We start from the raw sequence: 19,686 nt of genomic DNA, 5'->3' as shown, positions 1-19,686 counted from the left end.
GGCTGACAAAATCGGGTCACTAATGTATTTCCAAAATGTATAATAGAACACATACAATCTGTAATTTCTTTTAGTGTTGCATGGAACCGGACTGCATAAATTTATAATAGAAACGTTGAAACTTATCTCAAATTCGTAAGACAAAGAGTGTACTGAAACTGATCTTTTGGGCAGCTCACTGACTTTTCCAAAATAAAAAAGAAACGATAAGAGCACTCCAAATAAAAAATATTTAAAAAATCGTGCGGTTATCAAAACCTGTGAAAGCGTAGAAATGTCTCAAAGCCAGTCCGAGTTTCTTAAAATGACTTATGTTATGCAAAAACGTGCTGGTGGGTCGCCAAATTCTATGACAATCAAAAGTGGGTCGCAAGCTGAAAAAGTTTGAGAACCCCTGATTTAGGCTCCAACCGTGATCATGACCGTGATGAAGCTTGCACACCTTTTTTTTTAATTTTCATCAGTTGCGTGTGTCTAGCGCACTTTGATCAGTTGTCAGTTGCCCAAACGAACGAACACGTTTCGCTAATCGGGACAGTCGTGACCTTGTGTATGCCTGCTGCGGAAAAGTTTATATGGACTATAACAAGCAGGACGGGTATGAAAGCGAAAAATTACAGAAGTGCTCCGGAGTCTGGGATACTTACCGACGGAAGCAGAGCCTTGCCTGTGTCGGCAGTAATGCCGGCAACTCGGATCCCAGCCAGGCGTCTTGGAAAGCTGGGAAGGGTAGACCTGAAAAGGCTGGCCTGTCCCGAATGGAAGGGAAAAGGGGGTGACAACCGTTGTTAAACTCTCAGCAACCACAGAGTAGGGTGAAACAGGGGAGGACCCCCCTTGGACGAAAGTCGAGCGGAAGAGGAAGAAGGAATAGCCGCAGGTCGAGGAAGTCAGGGACGCCAAAAAGGCGTAAAAACGTAGCTGCCAAGCGCAAGAAAAGCGAAACGCTCGTCAACAAAACAACAGTCTAAGTACTCGGACGTCCAAGCTCGTGGAACTGGTCGTGCGCAGGTGAGATGATCCTGGAGCTGAAGCGCGATCGCGATAAAGAACGCAAGGGCGCCGCCTGCAAAAGTTTGGTGGAAGAGGTCCTTGGCGAAGGGGTAAAGGTGAGGGCTCTTACGCAAGAGTCGACTATGAAGGTGAAAACCCTAGACGAGGTCACCGAAGCGGAAGAGCTCGTCACGGCATTGCCACAACAGTGCGACATGCAGGTGGCCACCGCAGCCGTCCGACTACGGAAGGGGCCGGCAGGGACACAGGTAGTCATGGCCACTGTGGGGCAGCTCAGCTACTGCGTTGCCAGGCGGTTTCTGAGTGGGGGACGGATATCCCCATCATAGCGCACCTAAACGAGTACCCAACGGTCTTCTTCTCTAGCTGTTATGTGCCTCCGCGGTAGTCGATCGAGCAGTTCACACAAATGCTGGACTGTATGATAACCGTGCTGACAAGGCGAAGGCCGGTGGTAATAGCGAGTGACTTCAATGCTTGGGTCGTGGAATGGGGAAGCCGTTTCATGAACCAGTGGAAACATGTCCTGCAAGAGACACTGGCCATGCTAAATGTCGATCTGGCTAATGTCAGTACAAAAAGTACCTTTAGTCGGAACGGAGCGGAGTCGATCGGGAAACTGGCTGAGCTTTAGTGGACTCCCCAAAGCGAATCATTAATATTCGTTACTATCGTTGCTGTAGGCTTCCTAGCTAATCGTGAGGGTGTGATATGCACTAGCCACTTTCTTAAACAAAGTCTTCTTGGTGGTTCCGGAGAGACGCAGGGTTTGGAAATGTTGTTTAGAGGGTCGAGGAAAGAGTAGTCCTGGCTCTCCCCTTTTTTGCAGGAGGCTATCTTTACCTTGCACTACCTGGACCTTTCTGTTCAGGTGTCTGTTGAGTAGATTATTCCCCCATTGTTTGGAGGAAAATAAAATGAGCCAAACAACAATGAGAAATACGATGGAGCTTAAACTCGAAACACAAAGATTAGTGACATTCCCCTTGGGTGTCCTTCCCCTAGCAAGCGTCGATAACAGTAAGCATCATGACGAGTTGGGCAGTTGTATGATGCTGCCTCATTGAGGAGTGGAGCAGGAGCTTTGGCGGAGCAAGTCGCCTGCATCGCGACGCGAGGTCCCGTATCATGCCAAGTGATTCTAGTCGTAAAAAAAACGCATGTAATAGACAAAACATTCAGCGACCATCCCGTGAAGAAACGCAATTTCATTCACAGAGTATGGTGACGTAGACCGTATTTCTCGAACGATCAATTCGAATTGATGGAATAACCAACTTTTATATAGAGCCGGGCGCATTTTGTTGTCAGATCCTTCAAAACGCACCCCTCGTTTCTGCTTTGACAGTTTTATCCTTTTCACTACTGCCATAAAACTCCCCCGCAGTCGCAAAACATCACCCAATCAACCCCTAATCCTTCCGAAATTTCCCACTGTTAAGCCTTCAGTACACGCTTTGCCAAATGTGCAAATATTTGGGAAAATTTGACAAATTTATTTGGCATGCGTGTACTGACCAAATAAATTTGCAATAACATTGTTGTGCAAATATTTGCCCAACTTTGTCACGGCGAATATTTGCTAATATTTCAAATTGAGCACTTTTCAAGTAAGGTAATATAGCAAATATTTGGTCATGTTTGCAACTCCGATCAGTACTCGAGTGGCAAACATGTGCAAATGTGAGTTTGCCAATTGTTTGTCATACGTGTACTGACCATTGACAAATAATAGCCAAACGGCAAACGTCTGCTAACGTCTGATACGTCAAATAGCCAAATATTTGCACATATTGGCAAAGCGTGTACTGAAAGCTTTAGAAGGAAAAGCAATCCATCGCAGCACATGCTCACGCACACAACCAGCCATCAACCACCCCATACACGCACACGGCGATGACACAATCACCACCGATCGCACAAGTCGCAATATTTCCCACACAAAACCCTGCGCATTTCACCCGCGTTCCGCGCACACACTTTTCACACACAACACAACCACCAGTGTCCAAGGAGGAGGAAAAACTCGACTTTCCATCGGACGACTCCATTTTCTCGTTTTCTCGCGACTCCTCACGTACGACCCAAAGGCAAGAGGTTCCTCGTCGGTACGGTGACGACGGTGACGGTCCGGGACGAAAGCAAGTACCTGAACCATTTCGCGGATTTGGGGAGTCGATCCTGTGTGTGCTACAACTTCCCCGGGGGTAGTGCACAGTAGGCCACCGCGATCGTGACGATTGTGTGACGACGGTGGTGCAAGGAAGTGTCTCGCAAAGGAGGACGATGGTGATGGTGATTGAGTGTTGTGGCAGCACCATCGGAAGAAGAAGCACTGGAAGAATCAGCAGCAGAGCACTTTGCAGCCTCGGCGACGGTCGTCGTCGGTTCTAGTGCCCGCGACGGAAGTCAGGAAGGAAGCAATGAAAATGAATCCAGGTAGGCTGAGTCGAAGGAAAGAGTGCACCTCGCTTGCTTAGATCTCCGTTTTCCTGCAGGGGGTGAAGAGGTTAGTGGTGGTGGGAGGAGAATTTCCGTGTGCGCTTTCAATGGCCTCCACCGAGAGTGCAAAGACGATGAAGGGTCCTGGTCCCCCTCGCTCGAGTGTGTGAGCTAGTGTTTTTCAAGGGATTGTAGTTTTTTTCTTTTTCGTGGAAAAAAGGGACGAAGAGCAGGGCAGGTGTGCTCGAAACGGTGAAAAATGGACTTTTTTGCGTAAAATTTATCAGTGTCCGCAAATATCCAAGCAACCCGCGAGTGTCTTTTGCAGAGAAGTTTTTTCCTTTCCATGACATCCTGCGATGGAAAATATGACGAAGACGAATCTCGTGTGCGTGCGAGCGTGAGTGGAAAACGACGGAGTGCGGGGGTGGGCGGGTGACTGGGAGACAGGGGAAGTGGGGGTGCAGGAAATTATGTAAATCCCAACAACCACCGAGCAGCACCGAACAGGCCGAGAGGGACGACGAATCATCAACAATTCAATGCACCTGAGGAAAAGTTCATTGCTACAGTGTAGTCAGGCATCGGTCCTGGCAGTAATTCAGCTTAGCGGTGTAGTGTGTATAGTGAAGGTAGCGCACCTCATATCTCGTGAATGGGGGAAAAATGGTGGCCAAAACAAGTTGGTGAATGAAATACTCTAGTGTGTGCGCTGCTGGTTATCGCTTTTGGAGGGGACGATTTTCCAAAAAATGGTGACAAGTTTGTTTTTGTTTTCTTTTTTTTTTCGCGATTAGTGCCCATGAATAGGTACATCGGTAATGGATTAACACTAGTTTCGATACGCAATACCTAGAGAATGATCTACCTTGGCGCGGAATTGGGACCTTTTAATGGGCAGACCGCAGTGCAAAACCTGTCTCGAAGTGTGTGGTTATGGTGTCTTGAAAGGAAAAGGTAAAATAAACTGCGGATTATGAGTTTCCATTTGTGGAGGATTAGCCTTTATTTAGTACATGTGTGGTGTGGAAGACCGTGGCCTGCTATGTGTTATTTGAGGGAGAAAACTACTGCGGGTAACTATGGAGAAGACTGATCAAAGCAAGCCTGGCTGTTGTTATTTGCTCATGCAAGCCCATGTAGTGGATATGGAGGTTACAGTCTGGTCTGTATGAATAATATAATAATCAACTGTGATATAATAATGACCAAATATTAAGACAAAAAAAGCCTATTTGGCGCTCTCAGTCTTGAAAGTTAAACGATTTATTTTATTTCACCCTACGTTTCGGCCATGGTAAGTGGTATATATTTGCTTGAAGAAGGCCTCCTATGGCCGAAACGTCGGGTAGAATAAAATAAATCGTTTAATTTTCAAGACTGAGAGTGTGCAAAACTCCCTCCGATCAACATATTTCCGGTCGTTCACCTGGAACAAAAAACAACCTATTGTTGGTGCGCTAACTTCATACAAAATTCACATTATTATGAAGAATTTTAGCTATAGTTTTCCTATGTATTTAAACGTGCTTTTCAATTTCAATGATCATCCATGCACATTTGAAAATAAGTTACTTTTGTTTTCCGAAGTCTGGAATAGTTTTCCTTTACATTTCACATTTAAAGCATAACTTGCATGCATTTGGAAACAGACTTGAATGGCAAATACTGTATCTAACAAAAAATGCTTAAAACTAGCGATCATTGTTACAAAAAATACACCATGAAATCCTACAAATGCTAGGGCTCCACATTGAGAACCATATGACATACATAAAAATACACGAAACACTGCAAATGTTGAAATAATATACGACACAAATTGACACATGCAACACTAGACAAAAACTGCTGTCCTGATACCCTAATGGATAACAAAGCCTAATCACAGGAAGACGAGGTTTAAGTAATTGGTTTGATCCTTTAGTCAATCCTGGAATTATGTTATATTTGGCTGATTGCCTTCTTGTCTACAGTCATTTTTACTGTGTATAGCATGTTTTGGTCTTGGAATTCTAATCCTTATTGGGCCCCTGATTCTGTTTTCATTATAAACCATCTCCATTTTGATGTACCTGTTAGTGGACGGTTTGCATGCCTTTTAGTTAGTCATTGCTAACTAAATAAAAAAAGTAAAGAAGCTCTTTCCACTCCAACAAAAGGTGCCGAAGAACTATTTTCACGCCAAAACTAAACTAAACTAACTAACGACTAAGCAATCGCGCCTTTATTGCATGTATTACTATAGAAACAATGTAGTGGATTTTTCAGATGAGCTCCATATAAATGGAGCCCTACAAATGTTCTATTTTATTTTTAGCTTGACGCGCCCTGCTACGAAAAAATATGACAGAACACTACAAATACACAAAAAGACAACATCACAAATTAACCATATGCAACACTATGCCCTGGATAGCATGTTCCGTTCACAGGAGGTCGGGTTTCTTTGATTTGTTTGAGTTCTTCAGTCAATCCTGGAATAGTATTTCATTTGGCTGATACCTTCTTCTTCACAGTCTAGTTACTGCGTCCATAGCTTGTTTTGATCTAGCAATTCCAATCTTATTTGGGCCATCGTTTCGGGATTCATTACTTGAACTCAATAATTCGATGTCCGTGCTACAAGGAACGTGTTATAGCTCTACTGCTTAATCGTTGCCCGAACTGGACTGAAAGTTCACCACTAAAGTACTATTGCATTTCAAAAGTCTATAATTGACCTGAGCACTATAAATGTAGATGCAAATTAGGAAAACATTTATCGATTTAATTACAAATAGTACACAAAGAACGCACAAATTTAGAATATGTAACACATTAGGTAACAATTTTGTCGTATTTATGTAACAAATGTTTTGACCCGTAATACCATTCGGTGTTACGATCCATCGCCTTATGACCCAGCATCGTATGGCGTAATTGAGCTTGGAACATACAAAATGTTTGACATATTAAAAAGAAAAGAAAGTTCTTGTTTTCAATAAATTTATACAGAAAGCTTTTGATTCTCGAATAGAAATGGAAAGTGTGATACGTGATTCCAGCACTACGTGGCGCTGGTGTTTACTTTTTGAATTGTTTTATCTCATGATCCAGATCACCGACAAAGTTTATGTCTCCAGCAAAGTTATTCAGAAGTCGTGAATTTCTCAATTGCTGTAAAATTTGGTAGGCAATGCCACTGCTACATGAAAGTAATATATTGGCTGGAACTTCTTTTTAAGCCATAGGTTGGGGGTGAGGTTGCATGAATTAAGGACAGACTTGTTAGAAACCCAAAATGGCTACCACAATGGCCGACTTTGGCACCTACTCACGATTTCAAGGGCTCAAATTTCTTTGTAAAAAAAACCAGCGCACCTGATCTTATTTTAAGCTTGTTACGAGTGAGCAAGAACAGAATAATGAAATACACTGTTGTGTGAAGCTTGCTTCTTGAGATTTGTGCGTTTGAAGTTCTGATGTACGGTTGAAGCGGGATTTCAAGACGTTTGTCCTTAAAAGGGGCATATAATATGGAACATTATGTATAAATTAAGTCAAGACTATGTTGAGGAAACTTCATTCGCGAATCTAGGCATTTGAGTTGAGGTCAAGGATGTTTGAAGGAATTTCTTAGAGACTCCCTGAATCACCTCTGAGATTCCCTGGAGCCCCGTGAAACGTTTCTAAGTCCTGCAGGTATGCCTTTGAAACTCCCTGAACCTACTGAAGCCCCCTGTGACCTCCTAGTACACTCTGAGACTCTCTGAAACTCCCCTGAAACCCCCTAAATCCCTCTGCAATGTCACTGAGATCCCATGAAACACCCTTCCTGGCTCGCTTGAGACCTCCTGGGACCCCCTGTAACACCTCTGAGACAGCTTGCAACACTCCTGAGACTCTGAAACTCCCCTAGAATCCTTTGAGATCCTTCAGAACCCACTGCAGTGCTACTGCGACCCCTTGGAAACCCTTGAGGCCCCCTGAATGCCTCTAAGACCTCCCGAAATTTCCCTGAGACCTGGTACCGTCTGAAACTCTCTGGGACATCCTTGTCACACTCCTGAGATCTCCTGATACCCCCTGGAATGGCCTTGGATGCCCAGAAACGCCTCTATGACCTCCTAGTACCCTTCTGAGTCCCCTTGAAACGCCCTTCATGCATTTTATGTAGGGCTTTTTGACATGTCTGGTTCATTATTCTAGACGTTCTAGATTCTAGAATGGCTCAGAGAAGTTGTCGAGAAGTCATATGGGTCCCAAGTATGAAATTGCAGCCGTTCAGACGTCGTGCTAGTATTGCATTTTTAATGCAAGATTTTATACATGTCTTAGAGGCTGTCCATGTCCATTCATTATGTAAGGCCGTGGAGTTCTTTTAGGGATTACTTCTGGAGACCTCAGGGTCAACCCGTTCATTAAGAACACTGGAACCTTTTTATGCACATGGCAGGGACTGCATAAATTAAAAAAGGCATAAAAAGAGGGACATTTATGCATAAATTAAGTTTGGGTTTCATGAAGGAATCTAGCTCGCAAGAACAGATCTTGCTCCTGGGAAATCGAGATGGAGCTAAGGGGGTTTGCAGAAAGTTCCCAATGAGCCCAAAAAAGGGGGTTCCAAGGCGTTTGAAGGGGTTGTTTCAGGGGAATTGAAGAGACTTTTAAGGGCTACCCTTCAGTATTTGTTGGCGGTTAATGGGATTACGAGGAATTCAGGGGCATTTCAACAGTATCAAGGGATTTCAGGGACGTTTCAAGGGGCTTTAAGTGCAATTGAAGGGATCTCAAGAGCCTTTAGAGGGCGTTGAAAGGGGTTTGAGGGGCGTTTCAATGTATTTCAGAGTCTTTTGAGAGAGTTTTAGCGTATTCTACGAATATTTTAAGGGCATTCTTAGAAGTTTAAGGGGCGTTTGATAGTATTTCAGAGGAGTTTAAGGGGTCTTCATGTACGTTCCAGGAGGTATAGAAAGCGTCCAAAGGGTTTCAGAGGCTTTTCAAATTGATTATGATTAATTCAAGGGTGTTTCAATGGGATTACGGAGGTTTTAGGGACGTTTCGCGGCATTTTAGATCAGGGTCGTATCAGGGGTTTTTAAAAATACCTTTAAATCATAGGATATTTCAGAGGCGTTTAAACATATATGTGATGGGGTCTTTCAAAATCTTCTGAAACTTCCTGAAATGCCACAAGATCCCGCTCAAACCCCCTCGGGCCCCATATAACGCACCAGAGAGGCTTCTAAACCCCTAAAAACGCATGCGTATCGCTTCCGTAAAGCCTCGGAAATTCCGTAACGCTTCCTGAAATGCCTCCAAAATCTCCTTTACACCCCCTCGGAGCCCATGTAACGCATCTGAAAGGCTCCGAAACGCCCGTAAACTCCTACGAAAACCCCCGAAAATTCCCCTGAGATCACCTGGTACCCCACTGCAACGCCCCTGTAATCTTCCTTTCCTCTCCCCATATAAACACCATCTAACCGCCTTTGCAATAGTCCCCGTCGTTATTAAATATTCTTATGCAAAATATTAGTTCTGAGTAGCTTTCCCTCTTTTTTTATTCTTCAATCACTTAACCTAATTTTCAGCTCTTTTGTGCACTAGGGCACTGCGTGAGCGATTCCAATTGGCACCTGCACTTACGCTTTGTACAGCGCCTAAATGTATTCTATTCTGATTCTACAATATCGAACTGGTTGCCTTTGCGCTGCTGTCACTTTCTACCCTATCATGGTAGAATGATTAGCACGTGGATGTTGATGTGTGACTCTTGTTCCATTTCCAGTCCGATTGGGGGTCTATTATGGGTTGCCGTTATCCAAATTTACGGATCCGTCTGAGCATATGCTCAGAAGAGGGTCAGGTACCAGTCGTTCTCGGGTGGAAGAGCAACTGACGAAAAATTGCATGTGCCGGGGCTGGGATTGAACCCATGAACATCCTCTTATGAAGTGAACGTGTAGTCACTACGCCATGGGCCCCTGTATCCCGCTTTTTATGCAGTGCATAAAAGCAACATGCATAAAAAGAGGTTATAGTGTACTCGGCCTCTCTCCATTCTCGATTGCACTGAATTCTCCCAAATCATGATCCACCTGGTCCACCATGCACTTCACGCATGCTTGTGCCAGCTGAATCATAAGCTTTTTTTTCTTACTCACTCGCCGTATGTTTAGGGAAAGAGCGGGATGTAAGAGGAGGCACACTGCCTCTATTTTTTTTTCTTGTCTATGTTTAGCAGAGTAAGAAAGAAAAAAGAAGATGCTGGCTCCGCCATTAAGCGTACACCAACTTTGCAGGATTGCAACACGCCCTGCCCATCGAATCCTTCCGGCTTTGGCCACTTTCTGGATGCTGGGTTCGTCGTAGAGTATAGCGAGCTCGTGGTTCATCCTTCGCCGTCACACACTGTTCTCCTGTACATCGCTGGAAATCGTCCTCAGCACACGTCATTCGAAACCTTCAAGTGTTTGCAGGTTCTCCTCGAGTCCTCCACGTTCATGGCTGTGTTTCACCCAGATTATCCCTGCTCCACTCAAAATGAGAGCCTTGTGCTTGTTCGCACTACTCAACATAAACGCCCGCTTCAGATTTGAGATCCCACATTCGACGCTGAACGTTAGGAATGGGCATATCACTTTCGAGACACACAACCGTATCTCCAACAGATTCGGTTTTCTTCCAGTGAAACGTTCATAGTTCATAGAGGTTCATAGACCACCTCATGGCGAAATACTTTCTCTTTCGCTCTTCAATAAAATTTGAAAACAAGGTCCAGCAGTAATCAAATTTGACAGGTGTTGGTCCTGTTATTTTATATTTTTTGGCACCGTGCGTTGGAGTATTGAGGATCTCAGCAATTTATACGGTTCATTGCTAATTTTCGACATTCGTTTTGCTGAGATACTAATGAAAGGCGTATGAATAGTCAATTCTTCCTTGTTCTCTACTTTGATCAATCTGACGTTGCAAGCGTCATTTCCATCTAAAGGTAAAAGATCACCAACACATTGAAGGTTCCATGCGAAAATCCGTTAGTTCATTACCTTAGTATATGAGTATATGGCAACACACTAATATCTTTCTTCATGCAGTTTTCTCATGCCACTTTTTTATACCCTGCATGAAAAGAGAGAGAGAGAGAGTGCTATTCAGTACCAGTAAATTGTACATAAGAAAACTTAGTAACTACAGTAAGGCATATGCCAGAGAAGAGGCCTCTTCTCTGATCTTCGGTCGACCGTAACAGTCAGTAACCCACTGTATTCCACGTCTCCGGTGACACAGACGCAGGATCTCCCGATCTTCTTCATGTCCGCTCGCAGGTTCTGGATGTAGAAAGGCTGCTGAATTTCGTTGACTGCGGTGTCCACATCCCCGTGGGCAACTCGTTGTGCTACTGTAACAGTTTGTTGGTCACCGAATGCTTTTTCGGTAGAATAACTGGGAACCGCAGCTCGAATGGTAGCGACGATCCTTGCGCCGCTCTGCCTTCCATCCATACCTAGTACACTCTCGGCGTCCAGGCTACTGATCTTCTCCACTTGCTGCTGCTCTTGGTGCGGGTGCATCTGGTTGCAGCAGAAGTCCTACAAGTTTTTCTTCAGAAATCTCACCAAGGTTTCTCTCAAGCATTCCTCCAGCGATTTCCGGACGAGCTTCAAGGTTTTCTTCGATAACTTCACCGAAAAGTTGTTCCAGTATTCTGTCTAGAGCTGCTTCAAGAATTTCTCAAAAGATTGTATAAGGATCTCCTCAAAACATTATTTTACGTATTCCTTCAAGGACTGCTTTAGTTTAGTTTGTTCAGGGACTCCTCCAATGATTCGCTCTATGATTTCCATCAATTTGTCCAATGATTCCTTCTTGCATTTCTCGTTGCTTCAAGAACTCCTTCGAGAATTCTTCCAAAGATTCATTCCGGAATGAATTATTCTGGAATATTTCCAAAAATTCCACTTTGTTGTCGTATTCAACATCATATTCGACTTTTTGTTCGCCGCGAATCATCTTTGCTGAAATAATGCATTATATTTGAAAACCGTTATTTTTGAATGCTGCTCAAACTGTGGACTAAATAATTCATGTTCATATTTTATTCTCAGTTACTTTGCTGTCCATCGGAACTGTTCAACGCCAAGTTGTGGCGAAGGTCGACAGCACACTATCGCTACGTAGCGGTGAATTTGCCTACCAATTTTTCATCATTTTGACGCCATATTTTCTTCTTCTTCTTCTTTATGGCTCTACGTCCGCACTGGGACTTGGCCTGCCTCGCTTCAACTTAGTGTTCTTTGAGCACTTCCACAGTTATTAATTGAAGGGCTTTCTTTGCCTGCCATTGCATGAATTTGTATGTTGTGAGGCAAGTACACTATGCCCAGGGAGTCGAGAAAATTTTCTCGACCATCACGGGAATCGAACCCGCCGTCTCCGGATTGGCGATCCATAGCCTTAACCACTAGGCTAACTGGAGACCCCATATAGGACTACTGAATTAGGTTTTTAATCATGAAATAAAGTGTGCCAAAAGGCGGAGGTTATTCTTAAGCAGCATTATCAGTTTCCATGCCATTTTCGTCTTTGATTTCCCATAACTCTGTGCCGTCGATAGTGTCGTATTGCACCTTGAAGCCGATGAACAGGTAGGGCTTTGGGGCCTGGTATCCACGGCATTTCTGGAGGATTTGCCGTACGGCGAAAATTTAGACCGTTGTCCACCGGCTGTCGATGAAGCCGGCTTAATAACTTACCACGAACTCTTTCGTTTTAGGTGGCAGATGACGGAAGACGATTTGGCATAGCACTTTGAAGGCGGCATTCAAAATGGTGATTACTTTGCAGTACGGTGGCCCACACTTATACGAAAATCAAAAAAAAAAATTTTTCTCCATATATGTATTTTTGCAAAACCATACATTTTATTGTAAATGAATTGTTCTAAATAGTGATACGTGGGTTTTAATATACCGTACATTGTAAGGTTTCAAACAATAAATGTACCGTTATTGTTTTTAATTGTAATTTCACTACTAGCACATTTAATCAAATGGTTTTGGAATGGTTCTCTTTTGTTATGTTGTATTGTTTTACATTACCATATAATGTTATACTATCTTGTAATTTCCCTCCTGTTAATAGCATCTTAGGCTTTCTAGCCTTATTAGAATGCGCTTTGGGAATTCTCCAGAGCGTTTTGGATAACCCTTCATATATATGATTGCCCACGTCTACGTCTGAATAGTCTCTGATTGCATTAACAGTTGAAGCTTAATCTCCCCCAGCCAGATAACCAGGTTTTGCAAACTAAGCATTATTTGTGGCAACACTTTGAGCGGCATAATTGAACTATGCCGAGCGCGATAAGTGTTATTAGACCACTAATGTAGTTGCATGAAGTGGGCGACGAGTTACATAAGTATCATTACAGCGTGCTTAACCGTTATTGCAATATGGAGGCTCAAGTTTGACTAAAGTTTGAAATACATAACAACTCATGAGAAAACTGTCAAGTTCGATACAAATATAAGTTAAGTGAAAAAGCGAACCCGCAGACGAACCTATACAGTGTCCAGTCCAGTTAAAGATGACTTTACATCAAAGATAAATTTCGTCAATCGCATATGATTCGGTTGTGGTCGAAAGAAAGTTCACAAGAGAAAAGGGGAGAAAACTCCCCTAAATGCAAATACAGAAAGAATAGTGTTGAACTCATACATCAGGCTTGACAGAAACTCCCTCGCGAGAAAATGAGGAAGCGATTTCGGTGATTTTCTGAAGAGAAAAAAATAAAACTCAGAAATCACAACGCAAATCCTCAACAACACCGAGCGAGAGCTTGTCGCACGGCGAGGAGTTCGTCGAATACTCATAATTGCTTGTTGTGTTTCTCCCGTCCACTCACACTCAAAAAGCTCTCGCGAGTTCCACTCCCATATAAAGAAAGACTCTCGAGGCAAAAATCGCACTCTTTTATCAGAAATCATCATCGGCTCTTTTTTCGTTCCACTCTTCCTGGCTCAAATTTTATTGCCTCTCTGTTTGGGGTTCGTTCGCTAACTTGTGACGAGGCAAAAGCAAAACACCGCTCTAGAGCATACTGCAAAACTCTTTCGATTTTGATGAGAGTTATCAAGCCTGCTCATACACTGACATGTGTCATAACCTGACCTGTGTCTTTCCGGGTTGACCTACATTTGTATCGCACTCTAAATACCTAGCCTGCTATATTTCTTGGATCTACAGTCCTTAGGACACCTGGTTTACCACTTATTTAAACATTTTATTGACTTTAAATAGATGTTTCAACTTATTCACTTTTTTCTCTTTCCTTCCCTTTCGCTTTAAAAAAGTCACGAACATCAACAAAAAAAATCACAGAAAATATAAAAAACTGAATAAATAATTAAAAATGCACGGAAAAATAATGTTTCGGAAAAGTGAAACAAGTTCAAACGTAAAAAAAAAAATAATATATTGTTTCATATAAATCGGATGTAAATGTATAGTAGCTACATTGTGCAAAGCTTTCAGCGAACCATTTCATTACACTGCCGTAATTCGGCAAAGTGACGTAAGCGACATTCATAGTATTGGCCCATTTTTAGGTTATTTTGCATAAAATTCTTGCTCATCCTCTAAGTTTCTTTCCACAGAAGATAGAGTACTACTAGATCTTGCATTCTAATCCAGCAGGCATACCATGGTGTTATTTTTACACCAGATATTCTATAGAATATAACATAAAATATCGAAATTTTGAATGGCGCTTACGTCACTCTGCAGAATTACGGCAGTACAATACATTTTATTGTAGCTGGTACACTGTATGGTGCAGGAATGGTTGTCACCAAACACTCTATGGTTAGTTTTTATCCGGGTGCATTATTGGTTTTGAGCTCGTGAAGAGCATTCTTAACTTCTCTCAGCGTGAAATTCGGATCCTTTCTGTCCTAACATAGTCGTTTCCTCCATTGCTTTGGTCTCTCGTGCTTACATTCTCCACGCCATTCAGGGCTCATTGAACTCAAATCCGTCCGTTAGGAGCGTCCCATTTTTATCCCAGCATAGTATGGCTCTTAGTATGAAGTAGTTGCTGGATGCGTTGAAATTCTGGTAAAACTTCCGTGTTTCGTGGGAACGGCAACGAAGTTTCATTTCTTCGCATTCCTCTTCCTCCAGGCAGTGCTATTTCTCCCGAAAGAGGCGGGTCTGCTGTTTCCGCTTCTGTTTGTAACGTTCCACATTCTGTCGCGTCCCTTGCTGCAGCATTACCGCCCGCGCTGCATTCTTTTCTTCCAAAACCGTTCTGCACTCTTCGTCGAACCATTCGATCCGTCGATTCCGTTCCACGTACCCGATGGTGCTCTCGGCTGCATCGTTGATGGCTGCTTTCACTGTATTCTAGCAGTCCTCTATAGGGGCCTCATCGAGCTCGCCCTCGTCTAGCACCGCGGCCTCGGGATTCTTCGTCGATAAAGGCGCCACGATAGGTCCTGACGACGATAATGTAGAAGAAGTATCGTCCGTCAATCAGAACGTGGTCGATTTGCGATTCCACCTGCTGTGGTGATATCCAGGTATAACGATAATGGAGGTGCGTTCGAACTGCGCGTAAAATGCATCCTTGTCATCATCAGTGCTTCCGGAGTGTGGGCTGTGCACGTTAATTATGCTGAAGTTGAAGAATCGGCCCTTGATCCTTAAGCTACACGCGCCTCTGCATATCGCCCATTACGATGAAAGCTATTCCCAACTCCTGTGTGTTGCCGCAGCTCAGGTAGATGGGATGATTGCCTCCTAACGTTCGCACCATATATCCTGTCCAACAAACCTCCTGCAGCACTACGATGCCGAGTCCGCGTTCCTCCAGTAGATCGGCGAGTATGCGGATGCTTTAAATGAAGTTGAGAGATCGGGAGTTCCAAGTATCGAGTTTCCAATGAGGAAGACCATAGAGCACAATTCAGCTTAGAGTCCTTCCCAGGCACTCGGACATCGATCAGCTGCCCCCTAACATGGGGAGTGGACGCAGATGGGAGTCACCTGGAGACTCCCATCTACGGTCAGTTTTGCAGAAGCAGTACTGTATCAGCTACTAGGCGCAGATCCCAAGAGATCCCTCACTCATTTGACATGTTCATAGGGAAATCAGTCGTAATCTATTCATGTCTATTGATAACATTTTGTATGTGAACTCATTGTTATATAATGTCCACTGTTGTTTCTATTCATTTACAAACGAACTAATAAGTTGTTGCAATACTTTTACTTTCTTTCCAGAAACATGAGAATCTAGTCAAATACAGAGAAGCATCAGCGATCTACCAAAAATAAATAAGCTTAACATACCAAAAAACTACAAGACATAGCGAGTGAGACCGAAACTCGGTGTCGCGCAATCGACCAAAAAACGTGTAATATGGAGCAATGCAATAACGATCGTCCCTGTGTGATCAGCAGCGGGAACTTTTTCCCGAACGGAGCGCCGAACCAGCAGCAGCAGCAGCATAACCACAACAACAATAACAATAATAATAACAACAACAAGCAAAGGCAGCATCAGCATCAGCACCCGCACCACTCCCCGCCTCCGATCAGCAAGCACCTGACGCAAAAGCATGACCCGAACCTGCACAGTCCGACGAACGATCAGTCGTCGCTGGGCGAGATCGAGGTGATCCTGGTCCAACAGCACAAGCAGGACGCCCTCTCGGTGATCATCCACCCGCAGGAAGGCATGCAGCAGATCAACATGTGCTTGAGCGGTTCCGGCAATCCCGGTTCGGTGGACTCGATCATGTCGTCGGACTTCCAGACCCTGTCGCCGATGCACGATCGCGACTCGCCGGTCAGTATCAGTGCGAACACGTCGTACGCCACGTTGACCCCGTTGCAACCCCTGCCACCCATATCGACCATGTCGGACAAGTTCGCCTACTCCATAGGGGGCAATATCTGCGAACCGTTCCCCGGGATGAACAATAGTTCCGTTGGGGTCAACATCGAGATCAACTCGTGCTACAACCTGGAAAAGCTGGGCGTGATCCATTCGCCGGTGCACATCAACTCGGTCCAGGAACTGTCCCCCACGGATATCCACCACCACGGGTTGGACAAGAATCATGTCCTGAAGGACGCCAAACTGGACCACCTTTCGGATAAGGACGTGGACGTGGCGGACGGTAAGAACGAGTGTATCCTGGTACGTGCCTCTCCGATTCCCTCGAATCTCAGCTCAGTGGACGATCGCTTTCTGACGTCGGTGGCGAAGCCGGATCTTGGCCGACAGAAGGACGACACCGATCAGTTCACCAGTACAGTGCAATATCTGGACCATCCGAGCGATTCGGATGTGCTCCACGGTGGTGGCGGCGTGGGTGGACCCGGCGGGGCCGGTTCCGGCGTCAAAGACCACCACCATTCGACCGTTTTTCTCAACAAGTCTTTCAGTTCAAAAGCAAACATAAGCGACCTTAATCTGTGTAAAGAAATTGTTATAGATGATGTTTACGAAGAGTCCGACTTGGACCACGTCAAGCTGGACGAGAAGAAGCTGGAGGAATCGCTGACCGGGGGCCATCACTCGTCCCTGTCGAACGGCAAGTGCGGAAGCGGATCTTCCCTGGGGGACGTCGGCTGCATGAACGGGGACGTCGAGGAGATCAATACCAAGGAGCTGGCCCATCGGATCAGTTCGGAACTCAAACGCTACAGCATCCCGCAGGCCATCTTTGCCCAGCGAGTGCTCTGCCGGTCACAGGGGACGCTGTCCGATCTGCTCCGGAATCCGAAACCGTGGTCCAAGCTCAAGTCCGGCCGGGAAACGTTTCGGCGCATGTACAAATGGATCCAGGAGCCCGAGTACCAGCGGATGTCCGCCCTCAGGCTAGCAGGTATGGCGTCCGACCCTTGCTCCCGGTTTTCGATGTCGTAATGTAGAGAATTTCACACTTCTGATTTTAGTACACTGTTTTATTTATTCTGTTTTATTTTATAGCAGACTGTTCTGTGATTCCAACGCTGTGATTAAAGAACTTATTTATGATTTATCCTAATTTTGTTGTTTTTATTTTCGTATGTAAGCTAAATGTTAAGTAGGCTTAAGCTGACGTTTTTTATTTGCTTATCGTAAGTAGACGTGTATTTGATGTATTATTTGAGATGTTTTATAAAACATCTCTCTCCCTCAATCTTAAACTGAAACCATCTAACCCAAACAATGTTTCCACATTTCTCTTCTCTTTTCAAGCAACTCAATCGGCGAAACCAGGTTAATTGATTCTTTCGATTCTATAAACATTCATCCTTTCACTAATCAACTAACCATACTAACTGAGAACATCCATTTTTCCTTCAATTTCACGCCATCGCCATCTAACCGAACTAACCAAACCCGAAGCTGTGAACGCTAAAAAGCACGAGGAGCCGGAACCCAGCGTCATGATGGGCCACTCGAAGAAACCCCGGCTAGTGTTCACGGATCTGCAGAGAAGGACACTTCAGGCGATATTCAAAGTATGCTTTGCTCTAATGCCTTCACTGGTTTTACTAATCGAACCTTGGTTTTAATGTGATTCTTTTTGTTTCAAATGGGGCGCAGAAGGTACGTTCTGTCATCATGCAAGAGCCATCGTGGAACGTCTGATGGCAATGTTACGTAGGGATGTTCATAACTGCTTGTTTCTATCGGCTGAGAAAGGGTTCAGTCTGTTTATATGCTCTTATTGTGATCATATTGAAATATTTCCTACTAACATTTACTGTGAAAGTAAACGTCAACAAAGCGTCCTCAATACGGCTTGATGTTGAGTTACTGTGTTATACATATGGACGGAAGCTTCTATGCAAACCCTATACCAATGAATCTGGCGAACTTAATCCACATTTACATGCTGTGCGAGCAGCTTCTATGCCACCAAGTCGTAGTTCTTATCTCGGCTTCTATGTAACCACTAACTGAATAACATCTTAAGGAGGCGCTTTTTCAGCCTTTTCACAGTTGTTAAATAATAGTTATAAGACATCTCAAAATTAATCGATTAAATATAATAAGGTTATGGATACCGTGGCGTAATACATGTAGAAGTGGAACTACCGCTTTAAAAATTGAATAATTAAAGTACTTGCCGCCACTTGGAATCGAACACCCGATCTCCGTATCCACTGGTCCCGATGATGTCCTCGCTGTCGCACTTGCTATATATAAATAGCATGGAAAATAGCTCGTTTCGATTTACTCCAGACAAGGCTTTATAATTGTGCCACAAGAAACCTTATCCAACTTCATCTTGCTGCAAAAGCTTGTGAAACGTCAAACGCAATAATGTTTACATTGAACAAGCTGTGTGTTTGCACTAACAAGTTCTTCGTCACAGCTTCTAGCTGAAAGAATGTTTTTTAAACAGCTACGAAGCGCTGCTGTTTCGTATTTTTGGCAATATTAAAAAACGTACTGTATAAAAGCAGCTGTTTTATTGGTTGAGACTCTTATTCGACTTGCACATCTTCCGGAGTTGGGTTGAAGTGCAATTAAAGTAACCCAAATAATTTTACATGTACTGCAGCAAAGAGATGGATTGGATATCTGTAAAGTATTTATGTAGTAGCTATATATCCCGCTTAAAGTTTGTTTTGACAATAATGTTTACAAACAACGCCGCGTTGGTATACCAACAGTTTCTTTATTACAGCTTATAGCTATAATGATATCGCATAACAACATTCAAAGCACTGCTGGTTTGTGGATTTGTCAGTATTACGAATTGTACTGAATAGTAGCAACTGTGTTGTTAGTGGGGACTCCAATTTGTTGAAGTTTTTACATCTTCCGGGAAATCTTCCAGAGTTGGATTAGAGTGCAGTAAAAGCAGTCCCATTGACAAGTGATTGATTTCAGAAAACCGTGTTTGGTAGTTGTATGGTGCTTGTCGTGGGATACCATCTGTTTAATGGGCTAAATTGCTAGATACATAATGATTTTTTTTTCTCACTGCCACTTTTCAGCGAAGCTATATAACTGTTAAGCATCCTGATCGGAAACAAATAGCTACTTTACTAATTTAAGTCTAATGGCTCAAAAGTTCAGCTTATTGGACTGCAGTGGCCTTATTTGGAAGAAAAAAAATGTATTTTTAATACCGAAAGCGACAATATTCCAAAACTAGAACCCAATTTACATGAACTGTCAATCAAACCATATAAATAAGTTTTGAAGTTCAATTAGTTTTGGAGATGGTATAA

At 43.7% G+C, this 19,686-nt stretch overlaps 1 protein-coding gene across 2 annotated transcripts in view; it reads left to right on the top strand.

Annotated features, from left to right (window-relative positions):
• The first annotated feature begins 2,939 nt into the window (after window positions 1-2,939).
• The window catches only part of LOC109431135 (uncharacterized), a 30,930-nt gene continuing 14,183 nt past the window's right edge, over window positions 2,940-19,686 (top strand). The window contains exons 1-4 of one of the 2 annotated variants that reach the window (XM_019707327.3): window positions 2,940-3,453; window positions 15,727-17,339; window positions 17,696-17,716; window positions 17,846-17,961. In XM_019707327.3, coding sequence (XP_019562872.1) covers window positions 15,866-17,339; window positions 17,696-17,716; window positions 17,846-17,961 — 1,611 coding nt within the window. In that variant the 5' untranslated portion in view covers window positions 2,940-3,453; window positions 15,727-15,865. Of the gene's footprint in view, window positions 3,454-3,895; window positions 4,414-15,726; window positions 17,340-17,695; window positions 17,717-17,845; window positions 17,962-19,686 lie in introns of those variants that run through there. The other variant, XM_062843759.1, reaches the window with a different exon arrangement.

Source organism: Aedes albopictus, chromosome 1, assembly GCF_035046485.1.
Source record: "Aedes albopictus strain Foshan chromosome 1, AalbF5, whole genome shotgun sequence".
In the NCBI taxonomy this organism is placed as follows: Eukaryota; Metazoa; Arthropoda; class Insecta; order Diptera; family Culicidae; genus Aedes; species Aedes albopictus.
The sequence above is the reverse complement of the archived record's forward strand: the minus strand, read 5'-3'. Positions and strand labels throughout refer to the sequence as shown.